General features: G+C 33.5%; 3 protein-coding genes and 1 non-coding gene across 10 annotated transcripts in view; 2 read left to right on the plus strand and 2 right to left on the minus strand.

The window, feature by feature from the left end:
- Positions 1-45: 45 nt before the first annotated feature.
- On the plus strand, positions 46-1,694 carry Pburs (Partner of Bursicon). The gene is made up of 3 exons (XM_046623754.1): positions 46-1,031; positions 1,093-1,217; positions 1,361-1,694. The coding sequence occupies exons 1-3, from the start codon at positions 911-913 to the stop codon at positions 1,529-1,531; spliced, it is 417 nt and encodes a 138-aa protein (XP_046479710.1). The 5' UTR covers positions 46-910; the 3' UTR covers positions 1,532-1,694.
- A 1,524-nt stretch (positions 1,695-3,218) lies between these two features.
- Positions 3,219-6,198, plus strand: Burs (Cuticle-tanning hormone bursicon). Of its 2 annotated transcripts, none has more exons than XM_046623752.1 (4): positions 3,219-3,280; positions 3,947-4,113; positions 4,488-4,616; positions 5,121-6,198. In XM_046623752.1, exons 1-4 carry the CDS (start codon positions 3,244-3,246, stop codon positions 5,268-5,270), a joined length of 483 nt encoding a protein of 160 aa, XP_046479708.1. In that variant the 5' UTR covers positions 3,219-3,243; the 3' UTR covers positions 5,271-6,198. The 2 variants fall into 2 exon arrangements, with proteins under 2 accessions (XP_046479708.1, XP_046479709.1); XM_046623753.1 differs by having other exon boundaries at positions 4,488-4,613.
- Positions 6,199-6,571: 373 nt separating this feature from the next.
- Positions 6,572-19,144, minus strand: part of Eif4g (eukaryotic translation initiation factor 4 gamma) — a 65,026-nt gene continuing 52,453 nt past the window's right edge. For all 6 annotated transcript variants that reach the window (XM_069135173.1, XM_069135175.1, XM_069135171.1 and 3 more), the window contains exons 8-25: positions 16,908-17,728; positions 16,598-16,702; positions 16,077-16,398; positions 15,227-15,444; positions 14,903-14,979; positions 14,413-14,566; positions 14,048-14,312; positions 13,417-13,511; positions 12,883-13,040; positions 12,510-12,562; positions 12,007-12,251; positions 11,508-11,680; positions 11,189-11,268; positions 10,702-10,925; positions 10,269-10,415; positions 9,974-10,049; positions 9,645-9,800; positions 6,572-9,395 (exon numbers count right to left, since the gene is read on the minus strand). In XM_069135173.1, the coding sequence (XP_068991274.1) occupies positions 9,208-9,395; positions 9,645-9,800; positions 9,974-10,049; positions 10,269-10,415; positions 10,702-10,925; positions 11,189-11,268; positions 11,508-11,680; positions 12,007-12,251; positions 12,510-12,562; positions 12,883-13,040; positions 13,417-13,511; positions 14,048-14,312; positions 14,413-14,566; positions 14,903-14,979; positions 15,227-15,444; positions 16,077-16,398; positions 16,598-16,702; positions 16,908-17,728 (3,557 nt within the window). In that variant the 3' untranslated portion in view covers positions 6,572-9,207. The remainder of the gene's footprint in view (positions 9,396-9,644; positions 9,801-9,973; positions 10,050-10,268; positions 10,416-10,701; positions 10,926-11,188; positions 11,269-11,507; positions 11,681-12,006; positions 12,252-12,509; positions 12,563-12,882; positions 13,041-13,416; positions 13,512-14,047; positions 14,313-14,412; positions 14,567-14,902; positions 14,980-15,226; positions 15,445-16,076; positions 16,399-16,597; positions 16,703-16,907; positions 17,729-19,144) is intronic.
- On the minus strand, positions 11,792-11,958 carry LOC124218339 (small nucleolar RNA SNORA53). The gene has a single exon (XR_006883040.1). It is a non-coding gene; the product is annotated as a small nucleolar RNA SNORA53 (small nucleolar RNA).

A 19,144-nucleotide genomic window follows, 5' to 3' on the forward strand; every position in this document is an offset into this window, starting at 1 on the left:
TCTGGTCATGATTAATTCAATGGATTTAGAATGATATTTTCATGAAAACTATTCAAATTATTCTTGACTACTAAATTGTATACATGTATATGAGATGAAAGTTAGAAATACTGTGAATAGTAAGGGAAAATAAATTTAACACGAAATTCCACGTTTTTCACCTAAGAATGATCCAAGTGATTGTTTTGGATTGTTTATTGACGACGTGAAGTTTTGTATGCATCTACAGGTTGCTAAAATAATTACCTTCCGACATTGATACTTTGCCAACGAGGTATTGTGATATGAAACACGAGCTCATTCGAGCTTTTCAACTTTCGTAAAACTTGTATCAATGCCTAAGTTAACTTAGGTTGTGCGTGCATCCAGATACTCAATTGCAACAGACGTACTAAAGACACTAAATTTTGTCACGTATATAAGGATAAAAAAATAATTTCATTCCAGTCCTTACATCTTTTACAATTGTTATAGCTGACAATTTTATACAAGGCTTCTGTACTTAGTATAGTAAAACTCTGATTTGCTATGGAATGTCAGATAGTACCTCCTACTGGGGAACATAACATAAAAAAAGCATTAGGTGGATAATGCAAAGTATCTCTATACGAATAAACTGATGTATTACAAAGAAAAAGAATTAAAAAAAAGAATAAAAAAAAAAACGTTCGAGCTGTATGTAGTTGGAAGTGATTTCGGATCGACTAGGCTATCAAGACACAGTGGGTGGTTTACTCCCCAACGCGTAATGTCAGGGGTGGGAAAAGTATGTATAAAAGCTTTCCTCTCGTATTTCGTCTCCTCACTTTGACCCTAAACGTTGACAAAGCTCATTGAAAACCTTATTGCAGCGCACGCGAGTCTAGGACATCTTAGACATAATCTTATTACAGTTGAAATAAGTTAAATAATGCGGAAGTCGGTCCTTTTTTTACTAGCCATTATGGCACTTTTTAAAAGTAATGTAATCGCTCAGCTGTCAGGAGATGAGAATTGTGAGACATTGCAAACAGAAATTCACGTAACTAAAGGTAAAACTTGAAACGCTTAAATAAGCTTCAAATTACATTTGGTAATATGTTTTTACTACAGACGAGTATGACGACCTGGGACGTTTGAAAAGAACGTGTGGCGGTGATATTACGGTTACAAAATGCGAGGGATTTTGTAATTCGCAGGTACAGCCAAGCGTCGTCTCCACCACAGGATTTTTAAAGGTACACCGAAACAAAGAAAGTATAGTAATTATTGATAGGTTGCTTCAATAACTTTGTGATAAAAATAAAGCGAGATCAAAGTTAGATTGATATCTACTCTCCTTATAGCCAAACTAATTTTTCTTCTCTTGTGTGTTATTTAGGAATGTTTCTGCTGTCGTGAAAGTTACCTAAAAGAGCGAGATGTTTTCCTGGATCATTGCTATGACGCAGATGGTGTTAGATTGGACAGCGAAGAAGGTGGTTCCATGGAAATCAAGCTACGAGAGCCAGCCGAATGCAAATGCTACAAATGCGGGGATTTCGCAAGATAGAACTTCGTGATTTGCTGACTTGGGCTACATGCTTATACCAATAATCGTCGTCTTTTGTTACAATCCAATACTGTATCATTATTGATTATATAATATAAACATTATGACTTGAAATACCTTGTTCTTCGACGAAACCCTGCGCTTGTATTTAATAATGCGAATAAAATACAATTTTCCAATATACATATTCTCGTTTTTTTCAACTTCACTTTGAATTATACGTACGTCATTAAGTTTGGCTGAATCATTGCAATAAATTTGATTCACACATGGCCTATATTCCGAGTCGTTAAATATTTCAAGATATTAATATTACCTGAAACCTTTGATCAGTTAATAATAATCATTTATAGTGAATTCCTGAATGATATCGAACATAGTAATGATATTGAACATGGTATTGATATACATATAGAATTCTGAATTAGCTCAATCTGCCAACAATAGTGTGATTTAAGACTTCTGCTTATTGACTACCGCGTATGACTGAGAGAATTAAATTTTTTAATTCATATATAAATCGAATGATCGCAAATGTTGGAAAAGCATTCAATTCATCATCAAGTCTCTCGTCTTGTAGAAGAAAACATATTAATTTCTACTTACTTTAAAAACTGACTAGCACGCATTGAATGTGCAAAGAATTATTGTCGTATTTATCAATTGAATTTGCTGAATCATAATGAGACTCAAATACATGTAATAAGAAAAAATAATTATTGTTGTCAACAAATTACTAACAACTAATTACTCAAGTTATATACATTGATGTTTAGATGAAATTTTTTTTTTAAATGTATTAGATGAAAAATTTTTCTGCACTCACCACTAATCCAAATTGTGTGTATTCAAAGAATTATTGGAATGTGAAACTGTTGACCAGAAATTAACACAAATAAAATAGCACAATTTTGCACTACAACCGTAGCGTATTGCACAAAAGAAGAAGCTCTCTAAATAGGGGATCATTGATATAAGTATATCTTGAGAAATATAATAAACCAAAGGACCACCAAAATTGATAGACTGGATTTCTGCCAGTAACGTGTAGACGATTAAATATTTTGCAACTGCCAAGACATGAGACAACTCAAGGAATGCTATTACATTTATGGTTTTGGAACTGCTCTTTATAGGTCAACAATAGATTTTCCCTGGTTATTTGGCTCAATCGCTAAGAGTGAACCATGAAAAAGCATTATATGACGTTGTTTTTTCGTGCTGCTCCATAGGGTGTCCAGCGATACGTCTCTTGTGAAGTGGCTAAGAAGGTTCTCAACTAACAGAACTAAAATAGTCGATTTTTTGGTGGAGTTATAGACTTAGATGCTTTTGAGAACCTCACACTTGACTGAACTGCACTTATACTTTACGCCACTGCATACTTACAGTTTTTCATCCTCCATGTAAATTTCTTACTCTTGAAAACGGTGATTAAATGAGGTGAGTTTATTTCTTGTGAATTAAACTGAATTATAGAGAAATCAGAAGAATACTAATTTTTAGCATGAGAAAACTAAGGTCTCCATTTTATAGGGATGTATAACAACTATATACAGGGTATTGGCAAGCATAGTTTTAGGCAACAGATGTTTCCCCCCTCTATAAGGGAGTGGCGTCACAAAGTAGGGGCTGAACGGAGCTAACTGTGGGGTATAAAAAGCCACGACCGAAGAATAATAGCCACAGTGGTTTGCTAGCAGAGCCTAAAAATGTATCGCACTGAAAACCTATTTTTCTGTCAGTTTGGTAAGTTAAATAACGAGAAGACTTCGACAAACCAACTAGCAACGTTAATTTCAATGAATTACGTGTCGTTTCACTTTGTTCTTTATTATCAAAATTAGTGTCCAAAAGACTTATGTTGAATATCAAAGTTCTTTCATCATTATGCCATTGAATAGCGTTTAATCAATTTATTTAAAGAGTTACCAGAAATCCATGGACTCAATGAAATGCAGAAACGGTCTGCGCAATCTCAATATGATTTGTGAGTAGTATTTGGAAATGAAGTGTGAAATCTAGAGCATCATTAATGAAAAAATTGTTATGTAATAAAAATGATTTTCATCTCTGAGATATTCTAAAACATTGTAATCTGAGTTTTGGTGAAGTTGTGATCGATATATTATGACTTTCGTACCTAAGAAAATTTGAGTGAATAAATTCAACAGATTAATTTGCAGTGATTAAAACTAAGCTATAAAGCGATTGAAATTTTAGCCACTGCGGCAAAATCCAGTAGATTTTGCACAAGCTTCAAGAACTGCGCTATCAAAGCTAGAAGTATAGTTAAGACAATAAATAAATACAAGTTAGTCATAAATTTGTACAGTGTGATATTTCCGTAATAGAAAATAGCTAAATATTGTGTTGAGAGTAGTGAAAAATAATGTCAATTTACTTACACAACAGCTCTACTGGCTACACTGATGTTTCTACTTTGTGGAAACGTCTCTACAATCGCAGGGGTGGATGAGTGTCAAGTGACTCCCGTAATACACGTTCTGCGCTATCCAGGCTGTTTTCCGAAACCAATACCAAGTTTTGCATGCACTGGTCGTTGCAGCAGCTACTTACAAGTAAGAAAAACATCCACATTCTATTATTCGTCAAAATAACATTTAAATTCTAAAAATGACCTAAAAATGATTGAAAGTAAATTGCAGTGCAATAATGGTAAAAAAAAATTGGGTAAACCTCAGAATTTAAAAACTTAAGTGTCTTCGGGTCCTGTAGATTTCATAAACTGAATAAATGAAAAAATATAGAGGATCGTAATTACCAAAGAATGAATTGACACTTCTGTATACATAAGTAAACAGATATACACATAGTGGTTACTCTCAAGATTTGTGGATAATGATACGTTAGGTGAAGTAAAAACAGTTGAAGGGTGACAGATTATCGTAGTTTAAAAATAATTAAACAATAATAACAATACCTGATATCGTAGGTGTCAGGTTCGAAAATTTGGCAAATGGAAAGAAGCTGCATGTGCTGTCAAGAGAGCGGCGAGAGAGAAGCGAGCGTGTCGCTGTTCTGTCCGAAAGCGAAACCAGGCGAAAGAAAATTCCGAAAGGTGGTGAGATTTTAGCGATTTAAACACAGCTATAAGTTCGTCGCAGGTATCACGAGGTGCTTGTACACTGTTTAAGAAACATTCAAAGACGTATGTCGAGAGATAAATACAGGAAAAAATTATTGTTATCCAAACTTAGATTCTTAGTGTTTCGAGTACTGCCATATTGTTTTTATTTTGGAGTAGGGAACGCACGGAATCGGACCGTGCGCGCCAGCTTCGAATATGCACTGACAGATTCTGAACACGCAGCTAGATAAAATATGTTAGAAAATTATTTAAATTAAATAGCATTTGAAATTATTTCACGAACCGAAATTTTTCAATAGTAAGTCTACTGACTCCAAAAAATCTGCACCATTAATGAGTAGAAGCGATAATTTTTCGCAGTGTTTAACTGGTCGATTTGTAGAACGAATGCACTGCTATACCTACCTATGTATTGATTTACTTTTTACTCTTAAGTTATGAAATTATCTTCTGTCAACAACAATATTGCTGTTTTAGGTGATTACCAAGGCACCTCTTGAGTGCATGTGTCGACCCTGTACCGGAGTCGAAGAGTCTGCTATAGTCCCACAAGAGATTGCTGGATTTGCAGAAGAGGGTCCATTAACAACGTCGGCTCATTTTAGACGATCACCCGGTTTACAGTAAGATTCCGACCTTCCCGGATCTGGACCCCGGACGACTAATTAATTAATACTTACAAAATGTTTCATGTATCTTGGTCGAGGCGAATTCTTGATTGTTTGCTACCTATTCAAGCGATGGTTTATAATAAATATTGATACCCAGAAAGCGAACCTATTTTCGTATAAATTACAACATAAAACAAATTATATACCCCTAATTATATTATTCTAACGTTTTCTAACCATTTAATAAAAAAATTGAAACGGAAAAAACACAAGTATGAGAAATGTTTTTTTCGATTTCAAGTAACAATGAAGAATATCCTGATAAATTAATTTGATTAGAGAAATGTGAGATGGAAAACTGATAGTTATTATTATCTGACGTTATCAAGAGATTTAAGACGAATTTTTCTCTCTGCATCCAACACCACATATAATTCTTCCTTTTCCATAAAGACAGGTAAAGAGAAGACTATACTTCTGTATACATATATTGTGTTCTTGTAGAATCAAACTTTTGACAGTGAAAATGATTAAAATACCTGACCTGTCTTCTCCGAATAAGAATTCATTACAAAATAAATTACAGATGAAAATGAAGTTTTTGACGATTGGATAAAAATACTGCACCAAAAATAATCCTCAATTTTTAGGAACGTAAGGTGAAATCAAACATAGTTAAAACTTACTGCATTTATAAAATCTTCAATCTTCTTCAGTTCAACATCTCTGCGATTTTCATCGATGGTATTCTTTTCATTCGTATCTCAATGAAAATATATTCGATATAATAAATATTGATTGTAGATCAAATATTCTGCAATTCAAGAGTATACTATTCAGACTCTTTCCCCTTCATTTCATTCTGTTTTCTATTTTTAATCAGCGATAAGTAAATTATGTGGAGTATATCGATACTTGGATCAGAGTCGTATAGAGATTGGATATCCAAGGTTTGAAAAATGTCATGTGCAAAATGGCATGGAGTTTTTTTTTTATTTTTTTTTTTTTTACCTTTTTTTCTTTATATAGATATGGTTTATTATATAAGTGTGTGTTGTGTTCTTAATTTTAATTTTATATATACATATGTTTATACATATACACATACACAAATACATGTATATACATATACGTACGTATAATATATAGTATATACAATACATAATATAACCGGCAGAGGCGGGAACAGCGGCGTCGCAATTACATGCCCCCAGAAGCGAACGCCGGCTCCTCACAAGCCCTTCCTGTCATCAATTTTCCACTTACGTTACCTATTCTTTCATTATTTACAGCAATAATATTCTTTCTTATTATTCGTTTATCCACAACTTTTCAACAACGTGTTCTGTTTTTTTTTCTTTCTAGTTTTTTCATTTTTTTTTTTTCTTTTTTTTTTACGTTTTAAGTTTATCCATCATATAAATTAATTTATTCATTTAATTTACCTACTCTTTCGCGATTTTTATTTTTATTCTTCGTAGTATTACTTTTTTATTCATCATTTTTAGCTTTATCAATGCTCGGAATATTCTACCATCAGTAGAATAAGTAGTTCACTAATATTTCGTTTTTAAAATGTGACGACAAATAACTGGCTGTTTTTTTTCGGTTTTGTTTGGTTTACTTTTATTTTTGCAATCAAACGTTCGTCCTGTCTCATTGTGTGGAAACAATAAATAGTTTCCGGAGGTTGGTCCCCCTACATACAAAATAAATAAACACCAACAGAATAATTGTTGCATCACTCAATAGATTCGCTGCAGAGGTCCGTACGACAAATTATACCTAAGTATATTATCACTTATCATAACGATACGATTATTTTGTATAAAAACAAATCAATACAATACAAATCCAATCAACTTTTGTTTGATTTGTCTTTGAAAGAAAATTGCTTTTGTCGCAATATCAACCTCAAGCTGGATTCATAAAAAATGCACTACTATACCTGTAACAATTCTCATAATCCATATCCGATGTATGTATGTATGTATGTATATACGTACGTATGCATACAGTTGAAGATAGCAACGTTACATGTGAAAATAAGTTGCGGGAAATAAAATAAATTATCAATCAAAATAGTACAGCTGTGCAGAGAATATAATTAATTACTCATAATTAATGTATCGATCATATTTTCAAGGCAAATGTATTCATTGCGAAAGCGGAAACACCGTTTGGTCAAAGACATACCTTGGTTGTTATTGATAACCAGTTATCTGCGGAATAGAGTTTACTACAAGGCAACTTATTTACATGTTAACACGGTATCAACAAATCATCCACAACAATCTATGTACCATCGGAAAGCAATCCTATCCAATCATATGTGCAACGAAATCATCGTCGTCGTTGTCATTATTCTGGCATAGAACGATCGGAGGAGAAATTAAATTCGGTGAAATTTAGATGAGAAATATTTATGCGAAACGTATCAATCAATAACGGAAGAAGACCAGCGGAGATCTGAGACGTCGAACAATGTCTCTGTTTAACTCATCATTGAAGAAATACCAGAGAATTTTCTATTCACGCGATATTGAATACTGATAATGCTTGCAAAAAAAATACAAGTACGTATACAGTATTCACTAGAATTTTCAATTGAGAAAGGGGGAAAAAAGACGAGAGGAAAAAGAATGTTCGACTAAGTTTTGCGCAATTCAATGTTTTCGCACTTCTCATTTGAATTTCACGATAATAATATTGATATATATACATATAGGTACATATACGTATATATATCCTGATAATTTTTCATTATCGTAAATCGCGTTAACAACTTGAATCTCACGCATTTGCCCTGACAGCAATGTGTCGCATTGACTGTTTATATCTGTTTTACCCATTCATAATCGTTGTCTCATTCACACGCTTTCTTTTCGCTTTACTTTTGCTTCACTCACACCTTCAGTTCATCATGATTATAAATAACTAGTATTTTTTTAAAAATAGTAGCGCCTTAGTATGCACACCATTAGAAATCTCCCCTTCCTAAAAATCAAGATCCTAAGTTTCAAATCTTACGTTCGACTTCACATTGAAATTTATGAATGTCTTTCTTACAATGTACCATAGTAGACCCTACGCGCAATTATAAATTATTAATTCTGTTATATTCATTACAATAATAGGAAGAACCATCGCTCGTCTCAGACTTGATTATGAAATCTTTTTCATATGCGATTTTTAATGCAAAGAAATAAATTTTTTTTCAAAAATTTTATTTCCACCCGAATTCTATATCTCGAGTTATTTGTTCACTTATTATACGCATTTCTAATTTCAATTTGTTACCTACATTATGTAGCAAGCATTCAAGTTGCTATTGTGGCGTTGCATAATTAGAAAGAACTAATTTTTTTGCGATCGCATTTCGAAATATGATCATTCATCGTCGGCGACATATATTAATATTACATAGAAACACGACATCGTCTTCGCGCATTGTTGATATATATATATATGCATACGTGATTTTGTTTTTAATTTTTTTTCATTTTTTTGTGATTTTTTTTGCTTTATTTAAACTTTAAACCATTTCAATTAATTATATATAATAATTATCTTGCATTTACTTCTTCATCATAATTAATTATTAATCTTTCATCTTCGTTATGTATAGCGTATATCAAATACGACTTTCTTCTTTACTTTACCTTACTTCTGTTGTTCTAGAATATAATACATACACCTCGCGGCACAACCACCGTTTGATTGTTCATATCATGAATTTTTTTTGTCGCATCGTTCTGGATTTCAAAAAAACTGCAATTTTGCTTATCACGTTCCGTGTTTACATTTTTAGTCTCTTCACAATTTGTTTGAAGATCCATTTCACGTTCAAGCACAAAGTAGTAAATCGTGCGCACAAGAGTTTGAAAGCTCAAAGGCAACGCAATGTTACACTTGAGCAATGATAACTGAGACCGTGAACGTTGAACTTATCCTCACGCTTCATCACCGCTGGATTCGTCATCCGCCTCTTTCAAGGAAGTAAAGAACGACGTTAAAGCCATTATGGCAACTGATTTTCCCGCTAGTGTCGTCGGGTCTTTGTTGCTCTCCCATGCAAGGAATGCATCGTACGAAATAATACTATCTTCCCACAGCTTTTCAATGATTTGCAAAAGTACACCTGTAATCATACCCGGAATTGTGATTTTATTAAACTTAATTCATGTAATCTTCATGAAACGACCACAATTTTTAAAATTGAAACCGATGAAAGAAAAATTTAATGTGCAGAGTTATGGATTTGCATTATCTGTAAAACTGACGAATAAAAAGAAAAAAATGTGGCACTACTCGTGAAAATGAGATAAAAGTAGTGTGAAGAACGCTAATATATTGCTGTTTGTATTTGATAAAAATTGTAAAATCTTACCTGATGGGTGTTCTAATTTGTGTATGTATTCTTGAATCGCAATGAGGCACTGTAACTCCAAAACCTCGACGTTGACATCGATATATCGAGGAATTAGATTTTGTAGATTTTGAAACTTGTCTGGTCTAAATTTCCACGTATTATTATTGTAGGGTTCTGTAAAAAAAAAAAATTATCATGTCACAAGTGAAGTAAATTATAATAAAAAGAAAAATATTATATGCCATTATATTTCATTGTTAACGAATCATATAAACATTTTAATTGAACATTTTGTTATACAAACTGTTTCATGTAAGAAACACAATAAATACGGTATTTTTGCTTACCAATCGATACTTCCAAAATTGACGACATCAGTATCTTGATAAATTGAGGTTCGATTGCTCTTTCTCCTACGTTTGCCTATAAAAAAAGAAAAAAAAGTGATCAATCGTGTTTCGACGGAACTAAGGACATTTAATGAAAATTACAGAAAGAAATTATTCGTGTCGAGGGGTAACATATAAACGTAATATGGAATTCAAAGCTATTAAATACGTTACTTAAAGAAATTGAAATACATTGTACATATAAATCTTATGAAATAAACGAAAACAATAAAATTGAAATGAATCAACTTACAGAAATCCAACTGCAGATATTGTCAAATGAATTCTCCTTTTCATTGGCCATGAGGGCGCGAAGTCGTTCATGTATTTGCTCCATACTCAGCTGCGCGCTCAAGCTGCCAAAACTAACATTGCTATCTCCCAACATGAACTCTAATTTCTACGTGAAAGAGAAAAAAAAGATTGTTTTAGTGATAACCATTTACCATAATTGCAATTTGTGGTAATGGTTAAAAACGTGAAATTTAATCTTTAACTTGGGCATTTGGTTGGGATCAAATAACCCCCTTCTAATTGTAAGTGCGATTAGTTTGCAAAATCAGTTGCAAGAAAAAAAAAAATACATTTTACACAATTGAATAAAATTTGTAGTGTAATGTAGGCGCACGTAAAAGATCATAAAATAATATCTTTATGGATTGAATTTCATCGATAGATTGTCTTACGTATTTCTTGACGAAATCATTTACAGATTCACTTTCTTGCAGAAAGTCACTCCATTCCAGACCCGATTGATCCCACTTATCTTTAATCCATTTTGGGCTCTTTTCTTGAACTAACGTGATCATGAGTTCCCCCATCAACTTTCCGGCCAAACCTTTACTTTTCAAAACAGCCATCGTGTTCTTGAGTTCCGAGAACGGAAGAACACCTTCCGCTAGTGGATACCCTATAAAAGATCAAATAATGCGATTGAATAATGAGTGAAAGATGGTATTTAAATTTTGTGAAGGTTTTTTTCTGTTTAAACGTATTTCATCAGGCCTGTTGAGCTTTACATCCAGCACGGTGTAGCACTATGGTGTAAGAAGTTGTCATCATAAAACGTTTAAGAATAACGATAGTAGTTTTTGCATTATGTGACTAATGTATACTCGTCAGAAAAATATCACTTTTGAAAAACTGTGAAATAGTTCAATCAATCAAACTTACATATTAATTCTGCCAAGTAGATCCAAATTTTGGGAATATCAATAACGAGATCCTCAGCCGTGTCTAAGACTTCTCCAAGACTGAAATGATAAAATATCGACATGAGAAAACCTGACAACGAAAAATTGGACTTGACGAATATTTGTTTTCAATATATTCAGCATCCTTTTGGCTAAACAACACTAAAACACTCCAAGTGCCTTTTCTTTAGTCTAAAAATTATCATCACTTTATGATTGTTCGGGACTCTTCAAGCCCCAGTACGGAAAAACGGAGAACATTCAATTGATTTAAATCAAGTTATAATTTCGTCACTTACCCAGCAATATAGAGAGACAATGGCAAAATATTTTTAGAGATGAGATGCGTCATGAGTTGACTGACTTGTTTCCTGGCAGTTGCTGATTTTTCAACAACTCCGTTCAGCACCTCTCGTACAAAGTTGGCAAAAGTAGAATTGTCAAATGTTTCTTTAACTTCTATTGCTGCATTCTGCAATACGGAACAAGCATATTGTAAAAAAAAATAATGACAACTAAATAATAAAGGTTAATTAATTTAAAAGAGAAATTCTACGAACAATATTATAAGATACATTCAAGTATTGTCCCCACGCCAGTCTGCTCAATTCCAAGAAAATTCGTAACATTCGAAAATTTGAATTTGTGCTACTGAGACAAAAGACTAACACGGAGATATTGCATATTCTAGCACGCCAATGACTCAAGCACCTCTTAGGGTAGATCAGAGGTGGATCTAAGGAGCGTGCAATCTTTCCTATGACATTGTGTATAAATTCCCAAATTGAAATCACTTACGTTAATGTTAGTATCGGAGAGATATTCTTCCAAAATATTCGCCGATTTCTTGACCAGTTGTTCCTCGGACATCGATGGCACTGGCTTGCTAGGGGTAGATGTAGGTGCTTGGGGCGGAATCGATTTAATAGATTGAGGTGGAGGCATGGACATGCTCTGACTTCGTGAACCATCGTGAAGTGAACTATCCCGACTCGAAGATCTACTGCTCAATTGTTGGCTACCGTTTCTCGAATTCCTACCATCTGTTTACGGAAATACGAAAAAATCTGTTAACTTGAAATTAAAAGTAATCTTGACTGTTAGGTAAAGTTGATACTGTCAGAATCCTTTTGGCTAAACAACACCAAGTTTCTTAAAACTTTTCAAATAGAATTTTTATCATCATCGGATGGTTCAAATTTTGATAAACAAAAAAAAATAATCCATTAATCATGAGGGTAATAAATAGAAGACGTCTTAAAACGGTAAATAAGATAATGGTACACTCAAATAAAACTTACCATAAGATTTGTAATCCGGACGACCATAATCTCTAGGACCAGTGGACCTCGATCTTCAAAATAAAAAACACTTTACGATAATTTTTAAAGTACGATAATTTTTCTTTCAATATTGTTAAATTTTTACTTCAGTATGCTGTTTAATATCATGGGAATGTTAGAAGATTCAAAAACTCCAGTCTGGCAAGACATGCATGTATCATCATTTCAGTAAATGGCACGAGACGGAATAGATTTGTGACATATTTTAAAAAATCCGTATAAAATAATCTGTCCATCGATACAGGAAATATACGACGAGGTATAGCGCAATACGTTTATCGAGTGAAATCGAAGAAGTTTTGCACAGTGAAAGTCTATGATATAACCTTACCCAGACAATGGAATTCCGGAACGCTTGTCTTGTTCACTAGGCATGTTTTCTAACATCGCAAATTTATTTGGAGTGACAGTCTTAGGAGCACCCGCAGAAACGTTTCTGGACCATTGAAACATGTTTTTATTGCCTAATTGGAGATCGTCCATCGGAGGCTAGAGTGAAACAAACGTAAAATGACGTTTTTGATTATATATTATTATCTTCTCAATTAGATTTTACAAGTAAATTGAAAAAATATTTAATTTCGTTATAATTAATTTGATCCATTTTTCGTGATTGATTCAGAATCCTTTTGGCTAAAAACATACAAGCTCCACGAACTCGTTCTCCGCAATAATAGATTATCATCATACTATCAAGCACCAAACGTTTTTTTACGTATCTTGATTTTTTTAAGCTCAAACAGTTGTTCAAGCACACACTTGAAAATATTCATGTGTAATTCCAATATTTAGGCACGTGTTGGGTTACGAAAAATCAAAATGATCAATTAAATGTTTCAACAACTATTTTGCAAATGATACTTACAGGTTTGTTTTTGAGCTTAGCTGATTCAACGGAATACTGTTGACGGCTTCTGACCGGTTGGCTCCAGCCACCTTCCTCTGCTGGCCCACCGCCACCTACAATGTAAAATACGAAACCGCAATTGTTATACGAATTCTTTAAAAGAAAATACACAAAAATTTTCTAAAACTCTCGTCAGTAGATTTTATCCAATCACAATATGGTTTAATAATTCAGAAACTCCAGTCTGGCATGACGTAAATCATATCATCATGAAAAATTATAACTTACATCGATTAATTGCAAATTCAACATTTATTGGTCTGTAATTTTATTACTGTATTAATTCGATGTGTCGTTATATAATGGATTATTTACATCTTTGATAATCAATCAGATGTGAAAAAAAAATACTCGTTTGTTACAAACATGGCTGATTTAAGAATTGCTAAGACTTCAGAACTTCACAACTGTGCTGATGCAAAGTGCTAGGCGTTCGTTACTATTTCGATTCGGAAATAGGTATTTAATAACTAAACATGTAGCAAACATCTTATTCAATTAATAATAATGACATAGTTTAAATAAAGATTTCTTGGGAAAAAAAACGTGGAAAACCAGAATCATGTGATCTACACGAAGTAAGACTTACGATTCCGTTTCCTGTCGCTGTTTCGGTCGTCTTTTCTCGGGGTATTCATCGGAGTGTTGTTTAGATGTGTATCTAGACGTTCCGTTTCAGCTTCCTTCTGTATTTCAGCCATTGTCTTGGGATTGCTGTCGTCTCTTCTTGGTACCCATTTGTTCATCCTCAACTCAATCACATCTTGCAGCATGAACCGCACCCTCGAACTAACTTTACCTGCAGATTTGCGGTTAACAATATCCAGCATTTGTTTGAAATAGTCGCTCAAATTCTGAAATACGAGATATGTAAATGTTAGTAACTTGCATTATAAGAAAAACAGAATGTGCACAATTTTATAGTCATATTATGTTTATGCAATGAAACTTTACTTGACTCTTAGATTCCAAGTCTTTTCCAATTGTACTAAGTAGCTTGCACAAGCATTCTAAATTTTCTTCGTCGATCTGAGCGAGCAAATGACGTATACATCTGTGCATAATATTTGTCGTCAACATTCCTTGTTTGAAAAGTTCTCCTATAAACCTGCAAGGTAGATTTGAAAAAAAAAACGTCATGAAATAACGATGGGAAATTCCATTGTGTAATGATGTTGATAGTCAAGATATGCGTCAGCCCTGTTGAGCTTTACAACCATCACAATCAATTTGGTATAAAAATAGTCATCATTCCAAAATAAGTAGCGTGAAATTTCTCTGAATTATTTTACCAGATTCGATTTCAAGTAACTAATGAAGAATGATCATTATGAAATAATTTTACGAGTCGAGCGTATAATTAGACTCAAAGGTAATGAAATAACATGCTATAAAAGTTCTAAAACTATTAGATTAGTGTGAGGAAATGTAGCAGTTTTTTCACCTGATGTTACCAACGGATTTGACACGAATTCTTCTCTCCTCTTCGTCCAATGCCGCCTGTAGCTCTTTCTTTTTTTCCTGAATATAGAAAACGGCAAACATTTACTCATGCATACTTTTTGCAATCGTACAACTAAGCAAATATAAAATCAATCTCAGAATCCTTTTGACAATAAAAAAAACAGTGAAACACTTTGTCGTGCCTCTTCTCTCAATAAATGATCATCATGAATTAAATCACGGGAAAAAATTAATTCTTTTTCATGTTACGTAAAAATTCACATAAGATGTGCACTAACATTATAAACAGTTAAAGAAAACTTACTGGATCTGTACATTCGTCAATCTCTTTCAGTTTCACGGCTTTGACAGTTTCATCGACTGTATTCTTCTCAAATTCCGTTTGACAACGGGTTATGATTAGTTTTCGGAAGTTGACGTTGCTTTCTTCTTTGCCTGCCTTACTATCGGAACTAGAAACTTGCATCAAAGCAAGTTCCTTGCACATGAGAGCATATGCTACAGAAAAGCTGGGTTCGTCAACTGCCTGTTGATATCAGAAACACAAGTTTTGTGTTAGTAAAAAAATTCAAGTTAGGTGTAAGTCAAGATTGAAGATTTATAAACTATTATTTAGCTATCATAAGCTATCCACACGGTGTAATATAAGTAATTCCGCATGGAACGTTATTGAATGAATAGTGAAAAATAAATTCTTATTTTATTACAAGTGACAAGTAAATTACACAACGTTTCCCATTGTTTGATATTTTTATCAGATAAACGCTATAGTAAAACCACAAACTGCGGTCTGTACTCAACCACATTATTGTACTTATTTTCATCTGATTGTATAGTTTCAGGAAATACGTATCAGTATTTATGGTTAGAATAGATACGCAATAGCGGTAAGCTTTTTTCGATACCTTTTTTTCACAAATGTATCAGCATTAGTGTCAAGATAAAGAAATATTTTCGATTCAATGTTATCATCGTGGTATATCATAATGTGTTTTGCAATCATGTAAAATGCAGAAACTCTAGTCTGACATACACACACATATCTCATCACTAGCCCCACGATTACCGTGTATGTACAATTTTGATGGTTTAACTGTCCCAGATTAAGTAAGTAATTATTTGTTTTCTTTTATCATACAAATAACAATGCGTACTTGCCTTTTCAAAAACTAGATTAATGACACCTTGCAATTTCTCTTGCGAATCAATTTGCAACGCTCTAACTTGGTTCACTAACGTATTGAATTTTTGTGGTGTTAATTTATTCAAAACTCCCCGCACTCTCTTGTACAGAGCTTCTGTTTTGGCATCTTCTTCTACATTATCACTAACACCGCTGTCTTTTAGACGACCCGGTTTCCATGCATTTTCTGTTTCCCTTAACTTAACGTCTTCTCTCAAGGATAAAGATACATGGATAACTGGTTTGGCATTTTTGGGTTTGCCCTGTTGGCTGCCTCTCTTAGGTGGCACTGGCTGTAATAAGAACAAGAACAATATTAGCTAATTAACATGTTCTATTACCTCATTAAACAATTTTTACAACACACGCATTCAATAAACATCCATACACATAAACCTTGTATAATTATTGGATCTAGTACTACGTTGAAATGAAATAAACAAAGAGTTGTAATATAGTTATTGATGGAAAATATTCAGTAGATCAACTTACACCTCGCATACTTTGTGACTGTTTCCCAAAAGGGAATAGGAAAGAGTCATGCCTGCCTCCAATACTCGCATCTTTCAATTGCCTTAGATCCATTGCACCACGATTCTGTAAAAATGACAATAGTGAATAAAATTCATATGCCAAAATACCCATTTGTACAAAAAAAATTAGCCTGTATTTACGAATCATTGATAATCATACTAAAATTTTATTTTATTTCAACAAAGGTCGAAGTAACGCTATTATAACACTGCGACAATACGAATTTTCGCTCATGCAGTAAAACTGATTACTATTAACAGCTACTTACTCTAGAGTTATCTTTCAAAACAACTTCCAAATCCGGCAAATTCAGGGGCTTTATTTTACTATTTGGATCGTTCTGAAGCTTGATTAAGAAGTCCCGATCGTAGACTTTCTTCCCACTCTTGTTCAGCGGACTCCATTGGTCGTCTTTGTAATTGTATTTTAGAAGAGCAGGTCCTTTAGGCGTGTTTTCATTTGGATCGGTTTCTTCATTCTTATCGTCTTCTTTCTCTATAATGGGAATGCTATCTTGCTGTTCTTCACTGGGATCACGGAGAGCAGAAACTTTAGCATTTTCCTCATTTTTCTGAGCTACTATGGCAGATTCTATTTCAGAATCATCGAAAACAGCGGCATGGTCTACAACGTCATTGGCAGTGGTTTTAACAGGCATTTTACCAACTTCCTCTATTCTGTCTGTATCCTCAATTGTCGGGGTCGTTTCCTTTAAAGATTCTTTATTATTGTTAACAATTGACGGCAGTTTTTCCGCCGTTGGTGTTTGAACTGGAGTATTGTCTTTAGAAGCTTCCGGCGTAGCCTGTTCAATTTTCAGAGCAAGCTTGGTCTCTGCTCCTTTTTTAGACTCGATATTTTCTTCCTCTTTAATGTCCTTAGTAGATTCTTTTCCAGAGTCATTAGGAAGCAGTGATTCCTGAATCTCTTGCTTAACCACCTCTGGTTGTTTAGCTTCGGGTTTTGCAGATGGTGCGGTGGGCATAAATGCATCCATCTCGGTGCCCTCTTTTTCGGCACCTTTACGGTTGATAACGTCCCTATTCTTAAGATGACTTCGCTTATGCTTTTGCTTCTGTGTGGCTTTACCTATCAGATAGAAACAGAGAAAGAAAACAATCCCGTTGAAATTGCCGCAGCATAGAAACACAGTGTGAAAATCCTTATGGCATATATTTTTCAGATTATCAAATATCTGTCAAAGACTTTTCAGTCCACTACTTTCATTTCTTTTTATTTTAATCATCATACAAATTCATAAAAATTCATCAAACGGTTTTCAAACCTTACCGAATAATGTGCAATTTATTAAAATACTGGTCTAATAATAATACACGACTGCAATGTCAATTAGACAAGGTCTGAGGTGAAAAAGTAAAGCGAGTAATACCAAGTAATACCCAAAAATACCTAATTATAAATGTTACAATACCAAGTTTCCTTTTGATTTAGGAAAAATGTAGATTTGACACGTTGTAAAAGTCAGATGTCAACCCTCAAAATGAAATGCAATCAAATGCAAAGCAGTTTTCGCAACTTGGATGATTAATTGTTTGTCAAAATGTTTGGAATCAAATTAGAACCTTCTAAATTATTAAACAGAGATAAATTGTTCACGATGTGACTGATTTTTATTAAGGGATACGACATATAATCGTTTTTGATTTCTAGCCTGCGTAATGCTAGAAAACAAACTGATAAATAGCTGTAAAAATCCTCAATCTTGGTTTATTTAAACGGTCTTCGATTTTTTCAAACTTATTTTTATCGAGTACTTTAGCAATTTCTCCAGGTTTGAACAACGAAACTAGGACAGTGTACCATGATCTCTGGACCCCCGTCTGTTGCGACTCCTAGATCTTGAACTACTGCAGGCTCGGCCAGCGGTGTTAGTTCTTCGATCACTCATGTTGTGTTATTTTATATATTCTAACAATTTCTAATACGATATTTCTTCACCATATTTAATTCTTCAAAAAGGAACGTTGAATTAAACGAATCACAGTAGAAGAAAAAAAAAAAGAATAATAAAAGATGAAATAAATAGAATTAAAATTTCTTTAAATGAAAAATAAATAATAATTATCGCAGGGCGGTAGCAACAGCGGTTGGAAAAAAATCAAATCATTACAGCTCGAATTTCACTGGTCGAAATCGGCACTGAGTCAGTGTTTTATTTATAAAACTACCGAGAGATCGTTGCCAGCAGTAATGATATAGGAATGTTAAGAGTCCGTGTACAAGCAACAATATGTAATGTATTAAAATATGAGAAAAAAAAAAGTAAACCGCCGTAATTAAACTTTATTAAAAACCGCGTCAAAATTCAAGTTCTCTTGGGTTTATCCAATTGATTTCCCATCTGCGTTCGCAATGATTTTCGAGAATTTAGCTGTCTGACGATTTTACGTTTATGTCATTCAACACTTCGTATAAGCAGTATATTTATGATATAGGTTTCGAAGTGTGTTATTATTATTATTGTTATTGCTATTATTTGATATT

The sequence above is a fragment of the Neodiprion pinetum genome, chromosome 4 (genome assembly GCF_021155775.2).
Source record: "Neodiprion pinetum isolate iyNeoPine1 chromosome 4, iyNeoPine1.2, whole genome shotgun sequence".
Lineage (NCBI taxonomy): Eukaryota > Metazoa > Arthropoda > Insecta > Hymenoptera > Diprionidae > Neodiprion > Neodiprion pinetum.

What these genes read in the sequence shown, in the direction of transcription:
- Pburs (XM_046623754.1), top strand. Translation starts at nt 911, where the DNA reads ATGCGGAAGTCGGTCCTTTTTTTACTAGCCATTATGGCACTTTTTAAA. An exon ending in AGAAATTCACGTAACTAAAG is followed by an intron (nt 1,032 to 1,092) that starts GTAAAACTTGAA and finishes TTTTTACTACAG; the next exon opens with ACGAGTATGACGACCTGGGA. An exon ending in CCACCACAGGATTTTTAAAG is followed by an intron (nt 1,218 to 1,360) that starts GTACACCGAAAC and finishes TGTGTTATTTAG; the next exon opens with GAATGTTTCTGCTGTCGTGA.
- Burs (XM_046623752.1), top strand. Translation starts at nt 3,244, where the DNA reads ATGTATCGCACTGAAAACCTATTTTTCTGTCAGTTTG. An exon ending in GTTGCAGCAGCTACTTACAA is followed by an intron (nt 4,114 to 4,487) that starts GTAAGAAAAACA and finishes CTGATATCGTAG; the next exon opens with GTGTCAGGTTCGAAAATTTG. An exon ending in AAAGAAAATTCCGAAAGGTG is followed by an intron (nt 4,617 to 5,120) that starts GTGAGATTTTAG and finishes TTGCTGTTTTAG; the next exon opens with GTGATTACCAAGGCACCTCT.